Genomic DNA, 26,286 nt, shown 5'->3' with positions numbered 1-26,286 from the left:
CCCTCCCCTTCAAGAGCCACTTACAGTGTCTAGAGAGAAAACACATCTAGCTACAACTGGCAACCTTGCCAGACTCCTCACTCTGGCATGGCCCAAACCCCCTCACACCTGCGCGTGGGGTGCTTGCATGTGGGTGGGCAGCGTGGGCGCCAGGTATCGTAGGCCGGTGGCGGCTGTGTCTCCCCAAACATCCTGGTGTAGCCGCACCCACGCTCCACCCCCAGGCCCCTTCCTGCAGTTGCAGTTCCTCTTCGTCCTTCCCGCCCGGCTCTTCCCGATCGCAGGCTGGCTGGGGTGTGGGTGGGCTGTCGGGACTCAGGGCGGCTGGCACCGGCCTGCCCAGAGCTCCGAGGCTGGGGGTGCTTGGGGTGCCACACAAGTGGGGTGCTCTGGGCTGGGCTCATGGGGGAGCAGAAGGGGAGGGCGAGGGGTGGACCTCGGGCAGAAGGGGAGGGGCCGGGGGCTAGCCTTCCTCTCCCCAAAGGCCGGTTCACTGGCCACCCATGGTGGGCAGCTCCCTGTGTCTCCCACTGTTTTGATCTGTCCCTTAAACTGCGCGAAACGCGACACAAACTTTCACCATTCGCTCCCCCCGGGCGCACCGTGGGAATAAGGCAGAACTTTAGACCCACCTAAAAACTAAAAAAGAAACTGGCTGACTAAATTATTTTTCTGGCAACTGGCAAATCCATAGAACAACCGACGGAGCTGGTCAAATGCCATCCTGGTGGTAACCCTAGGCACACAACAGCCAGTGTGTGTGGGGGGAGGCGCCCCTGGGCTCCCACCCAGGCCTGGCCCCTGGGGGGTTTGTGACACGCGGGGACTCGGGCTCTGCCCGGGGGCACCCCAGCTGGATCGCTCCCCCCGCCCCCAGCAGGATCGGGACCAGCTGCTGCCCGGGTCAGTCGGGGCAGGGCGGCGGGACTCGCAGGCAGCCGGGGTGGGGATGGGCCGGCCGGGGCCAGCCCCTGCCCAGCGAGCGCTGCGTGGGGGCGGAGGACACACAGGCCGGGCTGGGGCTGGGCAGGGGGGCGGGATGCAGGGAGAACAAAGGGGCCAGGCACGCTCCGCAGCAACTCCTGGGCTGTGTGAACACAAGGGGGCTGGGATCTGCCCGGGAGCCGGAGCCGCTGCGGCTCCCCCCATCCCATGAGGTCTGTGCTGAGGGGGAGACCTTCATTAAGCCCTCCCCCCCGGGCCGGAGACTGCAGGTGAGTCCGTGGGACCCCGGGGGAGAAATGCTGGCGACGGGCAGGAGAGCGACTCTCTCCACCGGGGGCTCAGATCGGCAGCCCCCGGGAATCTGCTCCCCGCTTGCTAAAAGCGAGAGATCTGGAGCTAGTTTCATGTCAGGGAAGCCGCTGCGCAAAGCCCCTGCCAGGGTCTGATCCGCGGGGCGTCGGGGGGATGGAGAGCGGGCCCCAGCCGGGTGTCCCCTGGGTGTGTCTGGGGTGGGGGGTCAGGAAGGGAGGGAGGAAAAATGAGCCAGAGATGGAGGGAGGGGAAGACAGTTCAGCGCCCCCCCCCCCCCCATCACACACTGTCTCTGTGCAGGCAGGAGATTCCAGGGGGGTGATGAAATCCTTCCTGGTTTGCCATTTCCCTGTCAAATCCCGATCAGCTTTTCCCCAGTTCTTCCCTTTACTGTGTAACTCTCACATAGGGATGTAAAATCCCCCTAGATTCCCCCTTTCTCTCAAGTTACTGGCCCTTTCCCCCATTTGCCCCCTCACAAATTACCCCGTTTCCCCTCTGGTTCTCAATTAAAAATCGCTCCAGCTTTGGGATATTTTCCCTCCCACTTTATCTGTGGGAAACTGTCCTTTTTCAGGTGGGAAATTGGTATCCTGAGTCCACCCCTAACTGGGCAGGGGGTTAGTGGGTGCAGCTTGGGGGAGCCCTGAGACATGGCTGCCTCTAGGGTAGGAGTTGGGGCTGTGTGGGTCCCAGGATAGTCCAGAGACCAGGCCGGTGAGGTCATGTCTTTTATTGGACCAACTGGTCTCTCACTAACAGAGTTGCTCCAATAAAAACTATGACCTCACCCACCTCGTGTCTACAGTGGGGTGGCTGCTTCTGCATGGAAATGGGGTGCTCATTCCCTGCCACCGACAGGGCCTGGAAGGGACACAAGCAGGGCTTACTTTGTAATGACAGGAGTGCCAGGGCAGGTGGGGGTCAAGCAATTACTTTACTTTCATAACTGACGCAGCAAGCCCAGGGGTGCCCGGGCCCTGAACTGCTGGGGCTCAGCCCTGGAAAGTCCTGGCACAAATTAAGCACTGGATACAGGAGGGAATGAGAGAAGCAAGTGTCCCCAGGGTGGTAACCAGTCTCAAATCCCCATCTGCCCAGTGCAGCTGCTCAGACACCAGCTGCCTGTCACCGTGTCCTCTCCCATTGCCCTGTTAAAGCAGCTTTGCAAAGGGCTCCCTGCTGTCATGTGGATGGTGCTGGTGGGGGGGAACCGTTACTTTCTGGTCGTTTATTGAACATTCATATACAATCCTTTCCAACTTTCCCACTTTTCCCTCTCGTTGTTTCATATGGATATAAAATCCCCTCAGATCTCGCTTTCCGTCCCCCCCCAAACATTTAGTTTCAGACCCATTTTCTCATATATTTTTTTTCAAAGATTGATATAAAATACTCTAAAATGTTGCCCCATTTTCTTCCTAATTATCTATTACTGTTCTAATATGCCTTGGGATTTTCCCTGTCTCTCTAGTTATAAAATATTAACATAAAAACTCCTCCAATTTTGCCCTTTTTTCAAATTCTTGAATATTGATATAAAATTCTTGCAAGTGTTGCTCCTTTTCTACTTATAAAATATTGAGAAGAAATTAACTCAAATGTTACCTTTACTTATTATTGACTATTGATATCAAATCCTTCACACTTTCCTCTCTAATTTGTGAAAATTGACCCAAAAATTCCTCAGATTTCCATAGTGGAGATTACAGGGGGTTAAATTCTCAAATGAGCAACTTTCCCCTGTCATTGGTGTCTGAGAATTGCCACAATACTGAAGAAGTGGGGTTTTTTACCCACGAAAGCTTATGCCCAAATAAATCTGTTAGTCTTTAAGGTGCCACCGGACTCCTTATTTTCACAATACTGTATTGAGCCCTCACATTCCCATCACTGATTTCACAGTGGGTCCATGGTGACTGTTATTTGTCAGTGACAGGCATGGAAATTGGTATGGATTTTGGCCCCCCTGCCCCTGTGCACTCCATTCTCCTCTTAAAGAACCATCCCCCCAGAACTCCCTCTGCCTGTGTGAATACCCTGGCAGGGGGTGCTGATAACTTTCTATCCATTTGTCCAATACAGAAACAAACCCACCAGAGATCTTGCTTCTCCTCCCACTTTCAAAACTACAGGAACACCAGGTTTTGGAAGGAAAACTGTGTCCCTGACCCCTTCATGGGGAGTGAGGGAGCAGGTAGGAAGTGGGTTACCACGCCCACAAAGATCTGTTGAAAAGGATTCTGACCTCATCCCTCCTGAGCCATGTTTCTGCAGGAGCTAGTCCAGCCATTGCAGAGGGAACGACCCTGGAATGGAACTTTCCCAGCCAGAGGGGGAAGGAGAAGGGACGGGGAAAGGAGATAGAAGGGGAAAGAGGAGAGAGAGACTGAAAGGGGCATTGGGAGAAATAAGTGGGGAGAGAAATTCCCAGATCTCTAACCTGCCCAGACACACTTATTGCTGCATCCCTGGGCAGATTTACTTTCCTGTGGACAAGGTGAGGAGCAGAGACAGGAAAAGCCAATTTCTGGGGGTGCTGCCTTGGGGACAGTGTTGGGAGAATGCCACTAAGTGATTTCTTGGGTTCTGCTCTTTTCTAGCATTTGGTCCAGACTCAGAGCCTGTGTTACTGGGAGGGTTCAAAAATGTCTCGGTGGGTTTAGTCCTAGAGGAAGGGGCCAGGTCTGCACTGTAATAAAGTGGCCGAGTGTTTCCCCAAAATAAAATCATAGAAACATAGGGCTGGAACGAACCTTAACCAGTCATCAAGTCCTGCCCCCAACACTAAGGCAGGATCAAGGAAACTGATAGATATGTCCAACCTGTTCTCAAAAACCTCCAATGATGAGGATTTCACAGCCTCCATTGGTAACCTAGTCTAGTGCTTAACTAGCCTTTTTTGCAACCGAGTCATGTGTTTGACTTAGATTTAATTTGTGATCCACTCTAACCCCCAGAACCTTTTCAGCAGTACTGCTGCCTAGCGAGTTGTTCCCCATTTTGTAGTTATGCGTTTGATTTTTCCTTCTGAAGTGTAGCACTTGTCTTTATTGAATTTCATCTTGTTGATTTTAGACCAATTCCCTAATTCGTCAACATCGTTTTGAATTCTAATCCTGTCCCCCAAAGAACTTGCAACCCCTCCCAGCTTGGTGTTTTCCTCAATTTTTATAAGCATCCAATCCATTGTCCAAGTCATTCATAAAAATACTGACTAGCACCAGACCCAGGACCTCCGTGGAGCCCCACTGGATAGGACCTCCCAGTTTGACAGTGAACCATCAGCAATTACTCTGAGCATGATCATGAAACAAATGGTGCACCCATTTTATTGTAATTTAATCTAGACCCCATTTCCCTGAGTTGGTTTATGAGACTCATGTGGCATTGTGTAAAAAGCCTTTGCTAAAATCAAGATTAATCATGTCTACAGCATTCCTCTTAACCATAAGGCCAATAACCCAGCCAAAGAAGGTAATTAGGTTGTTCTGGAATGATTTGTTCTTGACAAATGCATGCTGTTTATATGTTGTCACCCTGCTATCCTCACAAATTGATTGTTTCAATAATTTGTTCCAGTATGATTCCAGGAATTGAAGTGAGGCTTGACTGGTCTTTATTTCTCCATGTCCCTTTTTGAAGATAGATGCTATATTTGCCCTACTCCAGTCCTTTGGGATCTCACCTGCCCTCCCTAAGTTCTTGAAGATAATTGCTCAATGGTTCTGAGATTGCTTCAGCTAGTTCCTTAAATACCCTAGTTGAATTTCATCAGGCACTGCTGACTTGAATACATCTAACTTCTCTAAATATTCTTTAACCAGTTCTTTCCCTATTGTGGTTTTTGTTCCTTCCCTCTCAAAGTTAATAATTGCTTTAAGTATCTGGTCATAATTAACCTTTTTGGTGAAGACTGAAGCAAAACAGGTATTAAACTTCTTAGTCTTCTTCATGCCATCTGTTATTAGGCCTCCTTCCCTGGTAAGCAGAGGTCCTACACTTTCCTTTGCTTTCCTCTTGCTCCAAATGTAGTCATAAAACCCATATCTTATTGTCTTTTATGTCCTCATACTAGGGGATGTCTTCACAAACCGCTACAGGGTTAGCGAAGACAGTACCTGCACCGATGGACGGGGTTCTCCCGTTGGCATGGGTGCCCCACGTCTCTGCAGTAGCTAGGTTGACGGGAGAATTCTCCTGTCAACCTAGCACGTCCACACCGGGGGTTTGGTCAGCTTAACTGCGTCACACAGGGGTGTGGATTTTTCACATCCCTGAGTGATGGAATTATACCTACCTAATTTCCTTGTGTAGTCCAGGCCTAGGTGTAACTCCTTTTGTATTTGAATCTTTCTGATTTTTGTCCCTACCTGCTTCTTCTATTCTTTTGTACTCATCCTCAGAAGTTTGTCCACATTTCCACTGTTTGTTTGTAGGAGTCCCTTTCATATTCAGATCACCAAAGAGCACCCGATGGAGCCACATTGGCCTCTCACTCTTCTGTCTATCTTTCCTTCAAAGAAGGATAGTTTGCTGTTGCTCCTTTAATATTGTCTCACTGAGAAATTGCCAGATCTCCCAAACTTCCCCCCTCCACTTAGATTTTATTCACAGGGGACCTTACCATCCAATTCTCTGAGTTTCTTGAACTTTGCTGTTCTGAAATCAATTGTCCTTATTCTGCTGCTGTCACTCCTTCCTTTCCTTACAGTTATTAAATCTGTCATTTTGTGATCATTTTCACCCTTCCACCTTCAGATTCATAACCAGTTCCTCCAGCTTTGTCAGAATCAAGTCTAAAACCGCTGACCCCCGGTTACTACTTCTGTCTTCCAAAACAAAAATCGTTCCCAATATATTCCATGAATTTACTGGACATTTTGTGTTTGGCCAGATTACTTTTCCAACAGACTTCTGGGTAATTAATTCCCCCCACACACACATTAATACTTGTGTTTTAGCTATTTCCATTGTTTGCATAGCAGAGTCTAGAATGTCTGTCTTCAGGGAAAGACCCTGGGAGGAATTGGGCTATGAAACAAACTAAAGCCAGTTCTGCAGGCAGGCTGCAACGTAACATCCATGTTTTCCTTCAGTTTGTCCCATCCTCCCATAGGACAGGAAAGGGAAATGGCTGCCATGGAGCCAGTTCAGGGAGGGATTCCTGGGGGGTGGCTGGTGGGTTGCTTTTGGAGAGAGAGAGGGGCAGTAAACAGCTAGGAGGTGGGAGGAAGGGTGGGAGACAGGGTGTGACAAAGCTGCTGGGACTTGTTTAACCTGGGGGTTTAGATTCTAGGAATAGACCCACAGGGACTGAGGCAGGAAATTCCCCTATTTTTGGAACAGGAAACAAACCTCCCGGACAGGGCTAGGAAAATGTACCAGATTCCCGGTGCTGGATCCTAAACCTTCTAGCCAGAGGTTGCTATGAAATATGAAGGGGCACCCACCAGTCTTGGGGAGATGCCACCCACCCCCCCACATACCCAGCTGCTGTTATTGGGGGAGGTGTTGGGATTCTTACTGGGGGCTGTCCCTTGACATGGCTGGGGGCTACGTCTGTAGGTGAGCGATGAATGTGCAGACCCTGCCCCCTCTCTCTGCTGCAAGGGGCAAGGGGTTCTCTTTCTACCCCCACCCCAATGCCTCTGACTGCTCTGAGCGGGGTGAGGATGGGACTCTGCTGAGTGTGTGCATGCCAGCGCTTCCATCTGATGGGCTCCTTTCCCCCGTGATTTGTGGAGCTGAGAATGGGGCAGCAAGTCCTGAGTATGGGACTCTTGCTCTTTCAGAGGCCGGTGACCTTTGAGGCGGTGGCGGTGTATTTCACCAGGGAAGAGAGGCCTCTGCTGGAGCCCACTCAGAGAGCCCTCTACAGAGACGTCATGCAGGAGACCTGTGAGAAAGTGACTTTGCTGGGTAAGGATTCCTGTCCCCTCAGTTCCTAGAAGGGGAAATGTAGAGTTAAGGTTCACATCACCCCCACAATGCCACCTCAACTCTGCCCTGTTTCAGCAACACCCCGACACGCCAGGGACACACCCTAGCACTCGCCCCTCCTGGAGAACACTTTGGGAACAGGGCACAGGAGCAACACAGCACAAAGTCGAAGGTCTTCTCTTGGCTAAGGCAAAACTTGGGTCCAGGTCTGGCATAAAGAACAGACGCTGCCTGCCCCTGGCCAGCCCTCCAACACAGAGCCCACTGCACCCAAACCAGCTCAGATGTACAAACTGTTACCCCAGCTTTACCCTCTCCCTGAGATTCCTTCTGAGTCGTTGCCTTCACTTGCTCCTCACTAAGGCCTGGAGACCACTAGCATGTCTGCCACCAGAGTGCTGACAATCCCCCTGGCTAGAACGCGCCCTGGTGCACAGTCAGACACAACCTACAACACTGAGCGCTGAAATGGGGCAGACTTGGTCCCTCGGGGTTCACCTGCACCTCTCTGCATATCACAGTCACAGCTCTGCCAAGCTGCTCCAACTAATCCCTCCACTGTCCGAGTACAGCTACACCTGGCCCAGTGCTCACAGCCGGAGGGCCTGTGGAGAAATGCTGGGATTCCCGTCTGTGGAAAACACAAACAACGGCATGTAGATATTATAGATTCACAGATTTTTAAGGCCAGGATGGGGTGTTAGATCATCTAATCGGATCTCCTGTATAACACAGGCCACAGAATTTCTCCCAGTGACTGCTGTGCTGAGCTGGATACCTTGTGTTGGAGAAAATCATCTTCCAGAAAGGCATCTGCTCTTGACTTGAAGACTCCAATAGAGGGAAAATCTGCCACTTTCATTGGTAATTTGTTAAAGTTGACACCACCCTTATAGACCTATTTCCGCTGGCTATTGCCAGCTCCAGGATTAGGGGGTCGGGGCAGAGGTGGCATGTACTTTAGCTCTTTTCCTGGTTTTCAGTGGTTTTAAGTTTAGCCACTATCCACATAACTGGATATGAGGGCATGAGGCAGCACTGGGCAACCTTAATGCTGCATTATTGTACCTTATGAGCATTTAACTTCTGTGATTTTAATAGACTTTTTTTGCTACTATGACCGTCTCTACACTAAGGCTTTTGATGGCATAGCTGTGTCAGTTAGAGATGTGATTTCACACCACTAACCGACAGAGCTATGCTGGCAAAACTTCTATGTAGAGAGCAAACCAAAGTCTACATGTGGATGTTAGAGCACTTCAAAATACTGCTCTTAACCCAGCAGTTTTGGTATCAGGGCAAAACTTCGAAGAGGAACTCCTGCAGAATGCAAGACAAATCCACAGCACACACTGTGTGAAAGTTAACACAGGTAGGGCTCAGGTCTAATGGCCACAGCATGCCCTCTTGTGCCAACCAATTACTGTGAGAGCCGATTGCTGGAAACCCTCTGGCTGTTAACGGGGCCTTAGAGTGAAGTGCATGTGTGCAGCAAGACTCACCCATCAGTTTGGCAAATTCTACAGTTATTAACTTTTCAATACTGCTTCCCCATAGAGGCCTTGAGTGCCATGGAACAGCTGAGATAAATGACAAGGGATGGAGATTAGTCAGGAGACCATTAGAACCATAATATGAGCCCCAGGCAGATGCAAGAAAAGAAGAACATAAGAACGGCCATACTGGGTCAGACCAAAGGTCCATCTAGCCCAGTATCCTGTCTTCCGACAGTGGCCTGTGCCAGGTTCCCCAGAAGGAATGAACAGAACAGAGAGCCATCAAGTTCTAAGAGGAAAATGATTTTTGTAAACAGCTGCTTTGAGGGGGGGCTGTATCCGAGGAACCTCTTGATCAAATTAATGCTACTTTTGGGCCAATAACTTCGCCCTCCACCTCCATGGTGAGCAGTATATTTCAAGACTATGTCAATAAGCATGTGAATTTTAGCGATAGTAGAATAGTCAACCTTAAAAGAGAAAGTAATACTGAACCAGCACTCTATCGGAGCTGGCAACCTGCTATAATAACTTCCCAGAGGTGGGGAGGGTGTGACAATCAGATGAAGCCACCTGATGACGGGAGACAGTTTGATGTTCCTATTCAGGAGTCCCTGGAAGAAGGGAGAGCAGGGAGCAGTGGGAGGGGGGGAAGAGGATGGGGAGCTGGTGCTTGTGAGATGCTGCAAAGCAGGGAGGGCTGAGAGCAGTGGGAGGGAGTCAGGGACAGGTGCATCGGGGAACTGGCAATGGGGAAAAGGGGACAGAGGGCCCAGCAGTGGTGCTGTTGGTGGGGGAGGATTGCATAGAAGATCTGGGTTACTGTGGAGTGGGGAACATGGGATCATGAGGAGGAGAAGGAAGGGGTTGCTCTAGGGGTCAGGGAGGGTCTGGTGGAAGTGGGAAGGGAAGGTTTCAGGGAGGCAGAGATTTGGGGCACTCTCTGGGCTAAGACTGTCTGCTCTTTGTTCAGATTCAGCTTTTCCCAGCAGCTCGTCCATAGCTGCATTCAGAGACTCAGCAGCCTGTGGGGGGAAGACCTCTCCTCTGGCTAGTTGGGTCATTGGCATTCTCGCAAAGAGCCACCACCTGTAAACTTCCTGGTCTCAGCTTCTCTGCTGTCACAGACGTGGGGGCTGCCTCTTGATTTAAAGAGAGACAGTTACTTTCCAAAAAGCCTATCAGGTTCAGCTGCAACCTGCTAGCAGCTAAAAACCTGGATAGTTTTCTCACTGACAGGCACTACACACACACCCCTTCCCTTCCTTTAGCTGCAGTGCAGGAGCTGGTCTCAACCACTCCCAAAGCTTCCCCCTGCTTCATAGGAATTAAAGGGCTTCTCTCCCATTCCTTCAGCAGTTCCTGGGACTTTACCCTTTTCCTCAGGGGTCCCAGTATAATATTCCTTAGACTATCAGGGTTGGAAGGGACCTCAGGATGTCATCTAGTCCAACCCCCTGCTCAAAGCAGGACCAATCCCCAACTAAATCATCCCAGCCAGGGCTTTGTCAAGCCTGACCTTAAAAACTTCTAAGGAAGGAGATTCCACCACCTCCCTAGGTAATGCATTCCAGTGTTTCATCACCCTCCTAGTGAAAAAGCTTTTCCTAATATCCAACCTAAACCTCCCCCACTGAAACTTGAGACCATTACCCCCACAGTCAAAACACTTTCCAAATCTCCCCACACCACATGAATTCTAGCTAGTGGCACAGGGTATCTGGTTCTGCCCACATCTACCATTTTTGCCATTTGACCAGGTAATATGCTGCCATGTGGGGCCAGTCTGCTTAACCAGAGAAATTGGAACCCCAATATCCCTCCTTCCTAAGCATTCCCTGCCGTGACCCCTGACAACCCTACTGTCCTCCATATCTGGTTCTGCAGAGGCTAATCTCACAAAACCAGTATAAGTGACAGGTACCTGAGGAGGTTCTGTGCTCAGGGCAGGAGCCTTCACACGGGTTGTTGGCTGCCGGCTTTCTCCCAGCACAGGGCATGTATTCCTCAGATGATCAGTGAAATGACAGTGATAGCACCTTTGGGATTCTTCTGTTTTCACAGGAGATTTGGGATGGGGATTAGAAGAATGGTTTTGGGGAGGCGAGTGTCCTTTCTTTCCAGGGGTAAGACAGGAACCCTGCTTCTCACCAGGTTTAAACCCCTCTTTTTGTGATTTGCTCTCAAACGATGGCTGAGTTTGCTCAAAGTCATCATCCAGAGATGCCATCTCATCCACAGCTTTCACATTTTTGGCTGTTTCATGTTATCTTTACATATGCTTCGGAAATGCTCCTGAGCAACAAGGTCAAACATTTCTTCAAGGCTTGCAACCCCTTTCCCCTCACCCACTTTTCCATCAAATCTTTCGTCTTGTTCACATATTCCCCATAACCCATACCAGCACCCCTCTTAAGGTTTCTAAATTTCACTCTAAGTTTCAGGGGTAATCTGAAATCATTTCAAAACTATTTGAATTCATGATAATCTAATCTGAATTAGTATTTCGTGGAATATACTCAGAGCTTTACCAGTTAATTTTGCAACCAAAGTGGGGATTCTCTTATCAGGAATCTGATGATTCACACACAGCCTCTCAAAAGGACTAAAATATTCAGTAATATCTTCTCTCTTTGTATCTAGGTCATAATTGTTCCCATTTGTGGATTTTTGGAAAGGTGGGAATCAGTGGTGTGGGAGGGTTCTGGTTCTGCTTTTCCAGCAAGTCCAATTGGTGTCTTCACCCTCTTTCTCATCCGTCAGCTGCTTTTGCTTGCAGTTCTATGGCCCTCATGTGCTAACTTCTGGGCTTCATCTTTTTTGGCTGCCTCCTTCTCTTTCTCCTTTATCTCCAGTTCTTTCATTCTCAACTGATGCTCGTAGTCTTTCTGCTATCCGTAATCTGTACAGCTCTAATTTTGCTATTGCTTCACTGCTTTCACTCATCTTGAAGCTTTTTCTGCTCCTATTTCCCTTTCCTGAAATAAGCAAACAGAAAACTGGTAACCTTCTCTTTGACTGTTTTCAGCCACCACACTTAAAGTCTCACTTAAAATCTCTATGTCAGTGCATGAAGTGCAAATCTAAATCAGAACAAGCTGTGCATGTCACCCTGCTCACTTGGATCCCCAGGATGCAATCTGGAACTGGGATACCACTGTGTCCCCTTAACTCTCTAGCCTGGGCTGTCTCTCACAATGCTTTGCTAGTGAGAAGCAGCAAACCCCTCCAGGCGCTATCACCTAGCTCAACAGCATGTGGGGCCCCACACTCAGCTAAATTGTGTGTATGCTCCCTGAGCCACTCACGAATCACACACAGAGAGACACCAGCAAATCTCCCAAGCCTCCAGCCTTGCACGCCAGAATGGTACCATCTTGCCCTGCTCAGAAGGCTGACCAGTGTAGGTTCATTACCTAGTCCACCCCTTCCTCACTGTGTAGAGGACACACACAAGCCTTTGTAAATTGAGCTGAGATTTCCAAAACACTTCAACCAAAACACACTGTTTTAGGTAGAACATAAAACAGATTTATTAACTACAGAAAGATTTTAAGTGATTATAAGTGGTAGGGACAAAAGATCAGATATAGTTCATAGAATCATAGAATCATAGAATATAAGGGTTGGAAGGGACCCCAGAAGGTCATCTAGTCCAACCCCCTGCTCGAAGCAGGACCAATTCCCAGTTAAATCATCCCAGCCAGGGCTTTGTCAAAGAAAAAAGTTACCAAAGAAAATAAAAAAGCACACAGTTTAAATCTTAAACCTTATTTAGACTAAGTAATATTTGGATCAAGCAGTTTTTCACCCCACTAGATATTACAGTTCTTAATACACAGGCTTCCCCTGTAAGCCTGGGACCAGTCTCCTTAGTTCAAGTTTCTCTTCTCAACATTCTTGCTACTTCCAGCATAGATGGGGGAGGAGAAAGTCCAAGGAATGATGCCACTGTCCCTTATTTTATATCCTCAGTCCATGGGCCTGGAAAACACAAGCCCACACATGTCCTGGTGGGTTTTGCTGAGTCACAGAATTGAATGTGATGCTTGCACATCCCTTTTACAGCATTGTAAATCCCTTGTTCAGAACTCCCCTGCTGCTTAATTGTCTCTTAACACCCTCCTGCATGTGGATTACCTCCTTTGTTATCACTGGGGAATTACCAGTAGAGACTCTCAAACTTACAACTTATTTAAGTAACAACCATATACAAAATCTCATAACTTCATACACACTAACGATATACATATTTGGACAGAACAATGGGTTTCAGCAGATCATGACCTTTGAAATTGGAAAAGGTTCAGAAAAGGGCAACAAAAATTAGGGGTATGGAACTGCTGCTGTATGAGGAGAGATTAATAAGACTGAGACTTTTCAGCTTGGAAAAGAGACGGTTAAGGGGAGATATGATTGAGGACTATAAAAGCATGATTGGTGTAGAGAAAGTAGATAAGGAAGTGTGGTTTACTACTTCTCATAACACAAGAACTAGGTGTCACCAAATAAAATTAATAGGCAGCAGGTTTAAAACAAATAAAAGGAAGTATTTCTTCACACAACGCAGTCAACCTGTGGAACTCCTTGCCAGAGAATGTTGTGAAGGCCAAGACCATAACAAAGTTAAAAAAAGAACTAGATAAATTCATGGAGGACAGGTCCATCAATGGCTATTAGCCAGGATGGGCAGGAATGGTGTCCCTAGCCTCTGTTTGTCAGAAGCTGGGAATGAGCGACAGGGGATGGATCATTTGATGATTCCCTGTTCTGTTCATTCCCTCTGGGGCACCTGGCACTGGCCACTGTTGGAAGACAGGATACTGGGCTAGATGGACCTTTGGTCTGACCCAGTGGGACCATTCTTATGTTCATATGTACATGGCATGCTTTGTATGAAATATATCATAATTACATGACAGGGATGAATATGGGGATTCCAGGGTGCTGCTTTGAGGTACAGGGTGCCATAGTCCCCTTCTAGTCTTCCTCTACACCTTATCTCTGGGTAATCTCATCCACAATCATAAATTCAACTAACATGTCTATTCTGACAACTCACAGACCTACCTCTCTACTCCACACCTGTCTGCTTCTGTCCAAGCAGAAATCTCAGCCTGTTTCTCTAACCTCTCCTCATGGATGTCTAGCCATTAACTCAAACTCAAGAGCTGAAATGACTGAAGGAGTGCTCTTAATATTTCCTGCAAGCCAGAGACAACCCATGCCTGCTGATAGTGGGGGGGAGGGGACAGAGTGAGGGAGGCCGGCTTCAGCAGTGTTACTGAGCATGCTCAGTCTATGTGAGTGCACCTCCCCCCCCCCCCCATGTATTAAAGACTATTGTAAAGGAGACAGTAATCAATTGTTCTCCATGTCCACTGGGTTAGGACAAGGAGTAATTGGTTTGATCGGCGGTAAGGGAGGGTTGGGTTGGCTAGTAGGAAAAACTTTCCTACTATAAGGATAGATAAGTATTCAAATAGGTTACTAAGGCCTTATCTACACTGCAGAGTTTTGTCGGCAGAAGTTTTGTCGACGATCAGAAAGCACAATAACACAAGTGGTATTGCATATTCACACTACGCTCCCTCTGTTGGCAGGGTGCATCCACACATGGGACGATAGCATCGACAGTGAGAGCAGTGCACTGTGGGTAGCTATCCCACAGTTCTGCTCGTCACCTTCTGCTGCTAGGTCTTCTGGGAAGATGGTGTGTATCACAATGCATCATGGGTCCGGGCTCAACTCCCCATGATGCAGTGCTTTCCGTCCCAGCATTCCATGTGCTTCTGTCTTTGGTTCGTGGCATTTTTCAACGGCCTTTCTTTGCTGTTCACCCTGCCATCTCTATTTGAAAGGATGATTCCCACACCCCATAAATCCATGACAGCCTTCTCTGACTCCCTCCACTGGCTCCCCATCTCTATAACTGAATAACTTCCCTGTCAAAGCCCATCAGGGCATATTCCCACCTTGCATGTCATCTCTCACTTGGTATAGAGATGCTGACTCCCACCTCCGAACAGCACATGTCACCAGACTCCATCACTCACAAGTTAAATTTTAAAACCATCCCCTTCATGGTTTTTCCCATGCTGGGCCTTGTGCTTGATGTGGATGTCCCCATGAACATCCACAAAGGCACCTTGTTGTGTGGTCTGTCACCCTTTGGGGTGGGGAGGAAGGGTGTTTGGGCCACATGGTTGTATCAATATGACTGTCTTTAGCCTCAGGGTTGCATGGCTTTATGGCCAGAGTCAATAAGGGTTAGGTGGGCCACCCCACAAACAGTCTAGGGTGGGAGGCCCTAGCCTGCAGTCCAGGCAGAGCAATAATCAGTCTAGGGAAATCAGCTTTCTGGCCAGACAGACAGCAAAGAGCCTGCTGTCCTAGCTCTGGTGGATGTCAGACAAACACAGTCATCTTGGTCTCAGGTGGGGAAGCTGCCACGGCAGGGCTGGGGCAGCAAGGGGTAGGGGGACTTGGGCTCACCCAGCTCCACCAGGGCCCTGCTAGTGGTGAGTGGGTTCACCACTGAGTCAGCAGGGGATTCTGACAGAAACAGGCCCACTCCTGTGTGGACAATGGCTAGTTCCCCCCGGGCTACTTCCTACCATGACTCCTTTTGTTGTAGTTGGGGTGTCTCTGGTATCCCCGGGCTCCGCCGCTCCCTGCAACTGCACCCTCCCTGGGGCATCTGCCAACACTTGGGTGTCAGTCTGGGGCTCAGCACCTCTGTGGTCCAGGATTCTGGCTGCTCCTGGGCTGGAGCCAGCAAAGTGCATCCTCCCTCCTCAGTGGTCAGCCCTGACTGAGCTGAGCTGCTCCCTTTTATACTGCAGTAGCCTTTGGAGCATGCCCAACTGGGGCGAGGGGGTGTGGCTTCTGATGCCAAGAGTGTTGCCTTAACCCCTTCCTCTCCAGTGCAGGGCCTGTATACCTTGTCACACACCTCCTCCCCCTCCTTCACACCCCTCTTTAAATTTCGTCTGTGCCATGAGGCCTACAAAACACATGCCAATAGCTCAGCTGCTGGTGTGCTGAGTGACCGCCGGTGACCAACACCGTGTTACTGTTTCCTTGCACTCCCCCTGTCTGTCTGTCTCCGCCTCTCTCTTGTCTTATTCTCACATTGTCAGCGCCTTGGGGCAGGGACTGTCTTTGTGCTCTGTGTCTGTAGCACATCCAGCACATTGGGATCCTGGTCCCTGGCTGGGTCCACTAGGTGATATGGTAATAGAAGAAATAACAGTGGTGGGTGGGTCTGGGGAGTAGGAAGGACAGTGTTAGTGAGCTGAGAAGGGTCCAGGTCAGGGTAGGCTGGGGGGTGGGTTTGGGGCATAGAGCTGACAGCTGGGAAGGCAGGGGGCAGTGGGGATGCCATGGAGTGCCTGCTGTAGGAATGCCGGGAAATGTTGGAAGCAATGGGAGGGGGTTAGATCAGGAGCTTGAGGAGCTGGGAGGGCTGGTGGTGGTGGCGGAAGCAAAGGGAGGGTGGGTGCCGGGTAGCGGGTGCTCCAGGCAGCGGGGGTGCTAACAGTGGGAGGGAGGGAAGGAGGGGACTTTTTTTGGCAGGAGCTCTGGGGAGTCGGAAGCAAAGAACCCTTGGGACAGTAGGAAGATGGGGTGGAAAGTGATGGGGGTGGCAGGAAATTTGGGCCAGGAGGACAGCAGACAATAGGAGGGGAGGAGAGAACACATGGAATGGGTGCTGCTGAGCTCCCAGGAGGTGGGGAGGGCTGAGAGCAGCAGGACGAAAGGGTGTGGGTGTCATAGTGAGTGACAGGGATGCCTGCAACTCTGTCCCCTTCCTGGTCTCTCTGGGAGGCCCCCCCACCACCCCTCCTCCCACGTCAGGCCTCGTGCCTTTCCCTCTCCTGGCATGGAATTCTGCAGTTCTCCCACTCCTAGACCAGGCCATGGGCCGCAGCCCCCTGCGTATGCGCCCTGCTTACTCTGCCGGCCAGGCTGAGCGCAGACACCGTCGGCCACCTGGGATCAGTGGTGCACAGTGACAGAGCAGCTTTCTGCAAATTGAAGTCGTGCTCATTGTGCCGTAGGAAAAAGGGGTAAAATATTCATGCCTGTCTCACCTAAAGGCCCATCCCCTGACAGGCAGCTAGGCAGGCAGAGCTTCTTCAGACACCCCAGCAGGGTTCCCGTGTCCACATGTCTTTCCCCCAAACAATTACCTGAACAGCCACCTCCCTCTCTCGAGGGAGTCCCTTTTCAAACTGTCCAGTTCTTTTGACTGTCTGGGTCCCAGGCCCTGGCCCGCCTCATCAAACTGAATGATGTAAGGGGGCTGAAGCAAGGCGGGAGAATATTCGAAGCTAAGAGTTTGGGTGTTGTCTCCTGTCATAACCATAAAGCCAAGGGTAGCTTAGAATTCCTCCTTACCTGTAAGGGGTTAAGAAGCTCAAATAACCTGGTTGGCACCTGACCAAAAGGACCAATGGGGAAAGAAGATACTTTCAGATCTGGGGCAGAGGGGGGGAAGGCTTTGTATGTGCTCTTTGTTTGTGTGTTCTCTGGGGAAGCAGAGAAGTATCAAGTCAGAAAAACTCCTTCTTCTAAAACCATCCTAAAATGAATCTCAATATTGCAAAAAGAGTAAGTAAATAAGGCAAGGTGTGTTAGATTATCTTTTGTTTTTAGCTTGTGAATTTTCCCTTTGCTAGAGGCAGGTTTACTCCTGTTTTTTGTTACTTTGAAACTAAGCCTAGAGGGAGCTCCTCTGTGTTTGTGAATCTTTTGTTACCCTGTAAAATTATCTTCCATCCTGATTTTACACAGGTGATTCTTTCACGTTTTCTTTAAATAAAATTCTTCTTTTAAGAACCTGATTGATTTTTCAGTGTCCTATAGACCCAAGGGGTTGGGTCTGTACTCACTTTGTAACCAATTGGTTAGGATATTATTCTCAAGCCTCCCCAGGAAAGGGGGTGTAAGGGCTTGGGAGAATATTTTGGGGGAGATAGGGCTCCAAGTAGCCCTCCCTGAATGTTTGTTTAAATCACTTAGTGGTGGCAGCATACCATCCAAGGACAAAAGGAATTTGTACCTTGGGGAAGTTTTTAACCTAAGCTAGTAGAAATAAGCTTAGGGGGTCTTTCATGAGGGTCCCCACATCTGTACCCTAGAGTTCAGAGTGGGGAGGGAACCCTGACATCTCCTTTCAGCCCTTTAGTGTTTATCAAGTGGTGGCTCATCCTGTCTTCTTCCTTTTCTGCTTATTTTCTTTACACCCCCCATTAATTGAAATCAAATCAGACATACTGTAATCACCCCCAATAGCCCAGACAACACACAGCATTCATCAGTATTACCGAGCAGCAGCAACTCCATCTCAGGGGGTCTGGAGAAATGGGTCAAAGAGGAGGTGGGGGATGGGGTCAGTGGGACATAGGAGAGGGGAGGTTTTGGGGGTCAGGATTGGTGGGGGAATCCCACCCAGTTAACACATGATCCTTGCTGATTTGGAGCCAGCACTCCATCCGTATTACATTCCACTTTCACTTGGTTGTACACATTTTCCCCCAAAATTATTATTTTCACTCCTCTTCTCTCTCCATGACTGAGCGCCTGCCCCCACCCCCACCACATGCAAACACCTCTCCCCCACCCACTGTGACCCCAGCCACCATCTCTGAGTCCTTATGTTCCTCCCAGCCACAACGCGACCTCTTCCCTGGCACAAGTGTCTGTGTGTGTCCCGGGCGATGTCATAAGTTGGTAGTGAGACGTCTTGAGACACAGAGAGTCCCTTCCCATCTGCAGCAGCCACAAACTCTCCTCCCAGCAGGCTCCTTGGATCTTTGAGTCCATCCCTCCTGAAGTCACATGGGCTTATTCTTATTTTTCACATTCTCCATTTCTAGAGGCATTAGAGTCTGTTGGTCCTAAATTCCCCAGCCTCCCCCGCACTGGGGGATGTTCATACACCCCTCCACCCCCATTACACCTGATTTGCTAGATTCCCTAGTGCCTCAAAATGTGCTCTCTTGACATCTACTGCTCCTGACAGCTCACATTCAGTGTCATCCCTGCTCCCTCCTATTCCTTGCTACACTGAACCCCACCAGCCCACACTCACCAGTCCTAGATTCCCTATCTCTCATTGTCTCTGGGCCTCTAAGGTCAGCAAGAAGCATTTGCAGGGGATCTTCCATTCTGTCCGGAGCCTTCACTTTCTGGGACATGGGGTTACCATCTCTGTGTTCTAGGAGCCCCTTGATGATGAGTGTCTGCCTGTTGTGTATTCCTGACAGAGGTGGGGACAGTTGAATCCCTCATAAGCAGAGTGCCTGGCACCTTTGAGTACCTGTTGAACTGGCTCTGGGATTTTAATTCTTTAAAATGGGCTAGGGTTAATATAATGAAGCATTTTCTTGTGACAAATATCTCCCATGTTTTCTTTCCCCTGAGCAGGGTTCCAGGTTTCCAGACCTGATGTGAGCTCCCAGCTGGAACGAGGGGAAAAGCCATTGGTCCCAGATCACCAGGGCTCAGAGGAAAGAGAGATCCTGAAATGTACCTACCCTGGTGAGGAATCATTAAACAAACTCAAAAACTGTCAGTGCCTTAAGGAAACAGCTGGGATTCCCTACAGAAACTTTGTGAGCTCTCCGTGTTCAGTATTATTTCCAGCAGGTGTCATTTGCTCACAGCCAATACCACTCATGGCTTCCTACCCATCCCGACTGACACCTGGCAGTAGCTCCCTCCCTGACCTCCCTTCTCCCATGAGTTTTTGGGTGGGATGTGGAGGCAGAATTGATCGTCTCCTGACTTCCTATGGGGGAGATTTTGGGGAAATTCAGTTCCTGATTTTTCCTGTCTCTCCAGCACAGACTTTGGTTTGCTCTCTCTTTTCCATTCCTGTTTCTGAGGTTTCCCTCTCTCTCCCAGCAGGTGAGGGGACGGTGAGTGGGAGTGTGGAGCAGAATCCTAAAGAGGAAGATACTGAACAAGTGGAACTGCACAGGGTATTATCACGAAGATCCAAAGGGAAAGTGCCCAGGAGCTGTGAGCAGGGAAAAGGTTATGAGCATCAGCAGAGGCCAGAGCACCAGGGAAACCAGACAGAGGAAAAAGTGGGTAAATCCATTAATTGTTGGGAAACTCACAAAGATGTCAAGGGAACCACAGCCCAGCAGAGAATCCTCAGGGGAAAGAGAAAAAACACAGGCACTGAGTGTGGGGAAAACGTCAATAGATGCTCATTCCTTATAAACCATAAGAGAATCCACACAGGAGAGAAACCCTATGAATGCTGTGAGTGTGGGAAAAACTTCACTCAGCGCTCAGCGCTTATTAGACATCAAAGAATCCACATGGAAGAGAGCCCCTATGGATGCTCTGAGTGTGGGAAAAAATTTTCTGATAGCTCAGCCCTTATTCAACATCAGAGAATTCACACGGGAGAGAGACCCTATGAATGCTGTGAGTGTGAGAAAAGCTTCGCTCAGAGATCAACCCTTATTACACATCAGAGAATCCACACAGGAGGGAGACCCTATGAATGTTGCGAGTGTGAGAAAAGCTTCACTCAGAGGTCAACCCTTATTCAACACCAGAGGATCCACACAGGGGAGAGACCCTATGCATGCTGTGAGTGTGAGAAAAGCTTCACTCAGCGATCAACCCTTATTACACATCAGAGAATCCACACAGGAGGGAGACCCTATGAATGCTGTGAGTGCGGGAAAACCTTCACTCAGAGATCAACTCTTATTCACCATCAGAGAATCCACACAGGGGAGCGACCCTATGAATGCTGTGAGTGTGGAAAAAACTTCACTCACAGCTCAGCCCTTATTACACATCACAGAACTCACACAGGAGAGAGGCCCTATAAATGCTGTGAGTGTGGGAAAATCTTCACTCACAGCTCAGCCCTTATTAAACATCAGAGAATCCATACAGGGGAGCGACCCTATGAATGCGGTGAGTGTGGGAAAAGTTTCACTCAGAGCTCAGACCTTCTTATACATCAGAGAATCCACACAGGAGAAAGACCCTATAAATGCAGTGACTGTGGGAAAAGCTTCTCTAAGCGATCAGTCCTTATTGCGCATCAGAGAATACACACGGGGGAGAGACCCTATGAATGCGGTGAGTGCGGGAAAAGCTTCACTCAGAGCTCTGACCTTCTTATACATCAGAGAATCCACACGGGAGAAAGACCCTATAAATGCAGTGAGTGCGGGAAAAGCTTCACTCAGAGCTCAGTTCTTATTGCACATCAGAGAATCCACACGGGGAAGAAACTCTATGAAAGCTTCACTGATAGATCAGCCCTTATTAGACATCAGAGAATCCACACAGATGAAAGACTCTATAAATGCTGGGAGTGTGGGAAAAGCTTCCATCAGAGCTCACACTTTATTTACCATCAGCGAATCTGCAAGGGAAATAAGCACCATGAAGACCTTGCCTAGGGTTGTTAAACATCTTCTTTCGCCCCGTAATACTTTTGCTAATTCCCACATAGTGACTTTTAAGGCTATTTTGTACCCTTTGCTTCACTGTGGTCACTCAGCTCCCCCATTTCCGCCTTTCGCAGTTCACTCTTCTTTTGGGAGAATCCTGTGGTCTTTCCTATGTACTCCATTTTCCTATGAATAATGGGAGTGTGCATTCCTCCTGCCAGGAATGTCATTCAGACACAGGTGGGGAACCTCAGCTAATTACAGTAAGGGAAAATATACTAGGGTCTCATCTCCACTACAATTTTCATGGAGTTAGCCATCTGGAGTTATCTGTCCTGATGTAAAAACTGAACTATTCTTGCAGTAAAGACATAGTCCATGTTCAGAGGCTGGGATTATCGAACATGTTTCCTCACAACTTGACCTCACCTCCCACACTTTTCCTGATCTAAACAACCCTGGAGCATCGCTACAAAGCAATTGTTAGAGCCACTGAGACCCAACTGTCATATTTCCAAGTGTTCTCCTGTTGCTCAGAGCTGGGATGAACATTAATTATTTTTGGTACCCTTCTTCTCATTTAAAATAGAATTAATTATCACATGGAGCAGGGTCAGGGGAAAATGTATTTGTTCAGCTTCTGTGATGCCTGAAGGAGACAGGATGAGTCAGAGAGATTCCCTCTTTCCCCATCATCCCATCACCGTTACTCTCTGCCTGAGCCCTGCAGACTTTTATCTTCTTCCCCATTCAACCCTTCTGTCATGCTGTCTAGAAGGGCTCACCAATGGGAGTGCTTACCTCAGGGCAGACTATCAAAAACAGGCCAGAAACCCTAAACCGGTGTGTGCTCGACAATTAGATTTCACCAAACCAATAACAGTTATGAACTCCTGGCTCGCTGTAACAGTCTTACCACAGAGTCACAGACAGGCCCCTTCGGCTCTCCAGTCTCTCTTGCCATCCGGACAAAGTCGACTTAGTGATAAATGGTCACTGACACCAAAAATCACACCACACTCAGGCACAGGCTCCGGCTTCCTCTGGGCCCCGGGGGTGCTCAACTCCCAGCTCTGCCTCAGGCCCCGTCCCCACCTGACCCTGTCCCCCAAGCCTCTACTCCCGTTCCCACCCCTGCACCGCCCCAGGCCCTGCCCTCAACCTGCCTTTTCCCACCCCCCTCTACCCCTGCCCTGCCTCTTCCTGCCCAGTTCCACCCCCTCCCCTGAGCCCGCCTCGTCCCTGCTCCTCCCCTCTCCCCCCAGCGCCTCCTGCACACCTCGGAACAGCTGGCGGTGGTGGGCAGGAGGTGCTTAGAGAGAGCGGGAGGAGTTGATTGGCAGAGCCACCGGTGGACAGGAAGCGCTGGGGGGAGATTGGGAGCTGGTTGCTGGTGGGTGCTGACCACCGGCTAATTTTTTCCCATAGGTGTTCCACCCCTGGAGCACCCACGGAGTCGGCACCTATGCCCTCTGGTTCCTTCCAGTATGAAGAGACCAATCATTTACCCCAGATCAATTGGTGTTCTAAATCCTACACAAAAGACAACACCTGTAGCCAGTCCTGTAATAAACTATCTGCAGATTTATTAACTAGGAAAAAAGAACAAGAGAGTTACTTACTGGTTAAAGCAAGCAACCATAGACACACAAATGAGTTACCATCTAAATCCTCAGAGTCACAGAGTTGTAGTGATCTGTCTGTTCAAAGTGTCTTTCAGGGCAGACCCAGGAGTCAGCCCCTGGGGAATCTCTGCCTTCAGTTTAGAGTCTCTGGCCCTTCACAGTTCAAACAGCCTATGGGCCATCAAATTTGATGTATTCAGCTTAGCGGGGGCCTGATGCTATTCACCCCAGGGTGCTGAAGAAATCTTGGAGTCACTGGCAATAATATTTGCAAACTCATGGATGACAGAAGCAGTCCCAGAAGATTGGAGAAGGGCTAACATGGTGCCCATCTTTTAAAAGGGGGGAAAGGAGGCACCAGGGAACTACAGACCTGTCAGCCTGACTTTGATACCAGGGAAGCTACTAGAGCAATGTACAAAACCTTCAGTTTGCAAATACCTGGAGGACGAAGGGGTGATCACTAGCAGCCATCATGGCTTTACTAAGAACAAATCATGCCAAACCAGCTTGATTTCCTTCTTTGACAGGGTAACTGGTTTGGTGCACAGGGGGAATGTGGTGGATATAATATACCTGGACTTCAGCAAGGCATTTGTCACAGTCACACATGACATTCTGATAAGTAAGCTGGAGATATGTGGGTTCGGTGGAACTACCATTAAATGGATACAGAATTGGTTAAACAACCACAAACAAAGAGTAGCTATTAATGGAATGATGTCAGATTGGAGGGAGGTCTCAAGTGGGGTTCCACAGGGATCTGTTCTGAGTCTGCTGTTGCTTAACATCTTTATCAGTGACCTGGATGTCGGAATACAGAGCATATTGATCAAAATTGTAGATGACACAAAGCTGAGGGTGGGTTCCCAACACTTTGGAGGATGGAGCTAAAATTCAAAGGGATCTTGATAAATTGGAGAACTGGGCTAAGGCCAACAAAATGAAATTCAACAAAGACAAATGTAAGGTGCTATACTTAAGGGAAAAAAAAATGCAGAATGGGGGATAACTGGCTTGGCAGCAGCTCTGCTGAGAAGGATCTGGGAGTTGTGGTGGATCACAACTTCAACATGAGTGAGTAATGCGATGCTGTTGCAAAAAAAACAAAAACAAATGCAATTTTAGGTTGCATTAACAGAGGCACTGCATGCAAGTCACAGGAGGTGATCGTACCGCTCTACCTCGCGCTGGTTAGACCTCAGCTGGAGTAATGTGTCCAATTTTGGTCACCACTGTATAGAAAAGAGGTAGCGAAACTGGAAAGGATCCAGAGGCGAGCGACAAAGATGATCAAAGGGATGGAATGCAGCCATGTGAGCAAAGGCTGAAGGAACTCGGTATGTTTAGTTTGGAAAAGATGACCTTAAAGGGGGACGTGATAGTGGTCTTCAGATACTTGAAAGGCTGCTATAACAAAGACGGAGAAAAGTTCTCTCTTGTTACAGAGGGCAGGACAACAGGCAATGGGTTCAAACTACAGCATAGGAGATTTAGATTAAATCTCAGGAAAAACTTCCTAACTGTAAGAACAGTAGGACAATGGAACGGACTGCCTAGGGAGGTCGTGAAAACTCCTTCACTGGAGGTTTTCAAAAGGAGGCTGGATAGCCATCTGTCTTGGGTGGTTTAGATACAATAAATCCTACATTTTGGCAGGGGGTCAGACTAGATGATCCTTGTGGTCCCTTCTAACCCTGTGGTTCTATGATTCTTTGGTTGGGCAGGAGATAAAACATCCTGTGGAAAACCAGTATTTCACACTTGGTAATGTTTCTCTCCTGACTGTGGCAGTTTGCATTTTAAGAGCCAAAACTTTAACAACGACAGAGCAAACATTCAAATACTACCTCACAACATGGAGTACAGACATTATAAGTGAGATTAATACATGCAGCAGTATACAAGCATTTCATAGAGTCTGAACACTAAACACATACTTATAAAACCAATACCTGGTCTGAGCAAAACTAACACAAGTGAACTGGTCTGGTCTCCAGCTATGCAGTTGTGAGTTCTTAGCTAATGCCTGCAGCCTGGACAAGAGCTGGCCACTGGCCGGCCAGGATCACACCCTCCCTCTCCCAAAGTGGCACATGATGCAGTGTTCTCAGCTCTGTTTGCCTGAGATCACTCTGGTTTCTTTGATCCTAAATCCGACTCATTGGGGCTTATTGGGATAGTGTCATAGACCACAATGGGAATTTGAATGGATCCCAAACACAGTGTGATCATTCTGAGTTTAAATCCCAGTTTCTGTCTGTTGGCAAAGCAACTTCTGGGCTTTCTCCTGCTGAAATGGGAAGACTGGCTGTTTTTTTCCAGTTACGATATCAGAGAACAGGATGTGAATCTGTTGTCCTGATTCTGAGTCATGAGATGTAACCTGTTCTGGAATTTTACTTTATATGAAACTGAAAGTGTCTTATACCGCTCGGTGATTCAGGTCTTCCTCTTTCCTGAAGGCTGTTTGGTTATATAACTGGATATTAGTTTTGTTTGACAGAATGCTCAGATTTATTGGAGACTTTGAGACAAATAACTATCTGATAAAAATTGTCACTTCTTATTTTATTTTTGCTTTCCCCCCAACCCTTTCATGATTTCATGGAGAAATGTGTAATGCACTTCAGTCAACAGGGGAGAATACTCTAAGCCATTGGACATGCTACCAAGGGAACAGAGGTGTTTTTAAATCCCGACTATGAAATGGTGAACGACTGCCCACCCCAGATTGTGCAACTTACTGATCATAGCTTTGTTCAGTTCTTTAGGTCCATAGTTCCACAGTATGTGACTTGGAAGTTTGCAAAATGCTTATGAAGTTATGACCCAGGCCCTACAGGAGATCACTCCTGAATATATCTCCTAGCTAATATTTTGACTTGTGAAATGTTGTGTAACTATGCAGACGTGGTGGAAACAGAAGTGGTGGTTTTTTGAACTAATCCTTTGTAGGTGCTGCAAATGAGTATAAAATGAAATCGGTGTTGAATGTAAGATAGCTGTAGAAAAATAACTATTTTTGAACAGAAATAAAATCAGAGATTCTGATTCAGGTCTGTGCCTCATTCTTAAGTTAGGCCATGTCTACACTTACTGAGGATTGATGCTGCTGTGATTGATGCAGCGGGGGTCGATTTAACCGCTCTAGTGAAGACCTGCTAAATTGATCACAGAATGCTCTCCTGTCGATTCCGGTACTCCACTGGAACGAGAGGTTTAAGGTAAGACGACGGGAGAGCATCTCCCGTCAATGCAACACAGTGTAGACACTGCAGTAAGTCGACCTAAGCTACGTTGACTCCAGCTCCAGTTATTCATGTAGCTGGAGTAGCGTAACTTAGGTCGACTTACCGTGGAAGTGTAGACTACAGAAATAGAGTGGGCAAGTTTGGGGAAGCCATCCTCCAGTGGTACTGCTGACATTTTGGGTGGTTTGGTAAAGGATTCTGCTCCAGAGAAAGGTGAAGTTACCCTGACCAATGCCAAGGATTTGTCAAGAATTCAGGTAGAAATAGGCACTAA

The 26,286-nt window shown here is 48.4% G+C and overlaps 1 protein-coding gene across 2 annotated transcripts; it reads left to right on the top strand.

The window, feature by feature from the left end:
• Positions 1 to 1,051: 1,051 nt before the first annotated feature.
• On the top strand, positions 1,052 to 25,812 carry LOC142070321 (uncharacterized). 2 transcript variants are annotated; one of them, XM_075123956.1, is made up of 5 exons: positions 1,052 to 1,214; positions 7,053 to 7,179; positions 7,936 to 8,064; positions 19,131 to 19,244; positions 19,614 to 25,812. In XM_075123956.1, exons 2-5 carry the CDS (start codon positions 7,146 to 7,148, stop codon positions 21,140 to 21,142), a joined length of 1,806 nt encoding a protein of 601 aa, XP_074980057.1. In that variant the 5' UTR covers positions 1,052 to 1,214; positions 7,053 to 7,145; the 3' UTR covers positions 21,143 to 25,812. The 2 variants fall into 2 exon arrangements, with proteins under 2 accessions (XP_074980057.1, XP_074980056.1); XM_075123955.1 differs by having other exon boundaries at positions 19,611 to 25,812.
• Positions 25,813 to 26,286: the final 474 nt, after the last annotated feature.

Source organism: Caretta caretta, chromosome 28, assembly GCF_965140235.1.
Source record: "Caretta caretta isolate rCarCar2 chromosome 28, rCarCar1.hap1, whole genome shotgun sequence".
Taxonomy (NCBI): domain Eukaryota; kingdom Metazoa; phylum Chordata; order Testudines; family Cheloniidae; genus Caretta; species Caretta caretta.
This window is presented reverse-complemented; position numbering and strand designations above follow the sequence as displayed.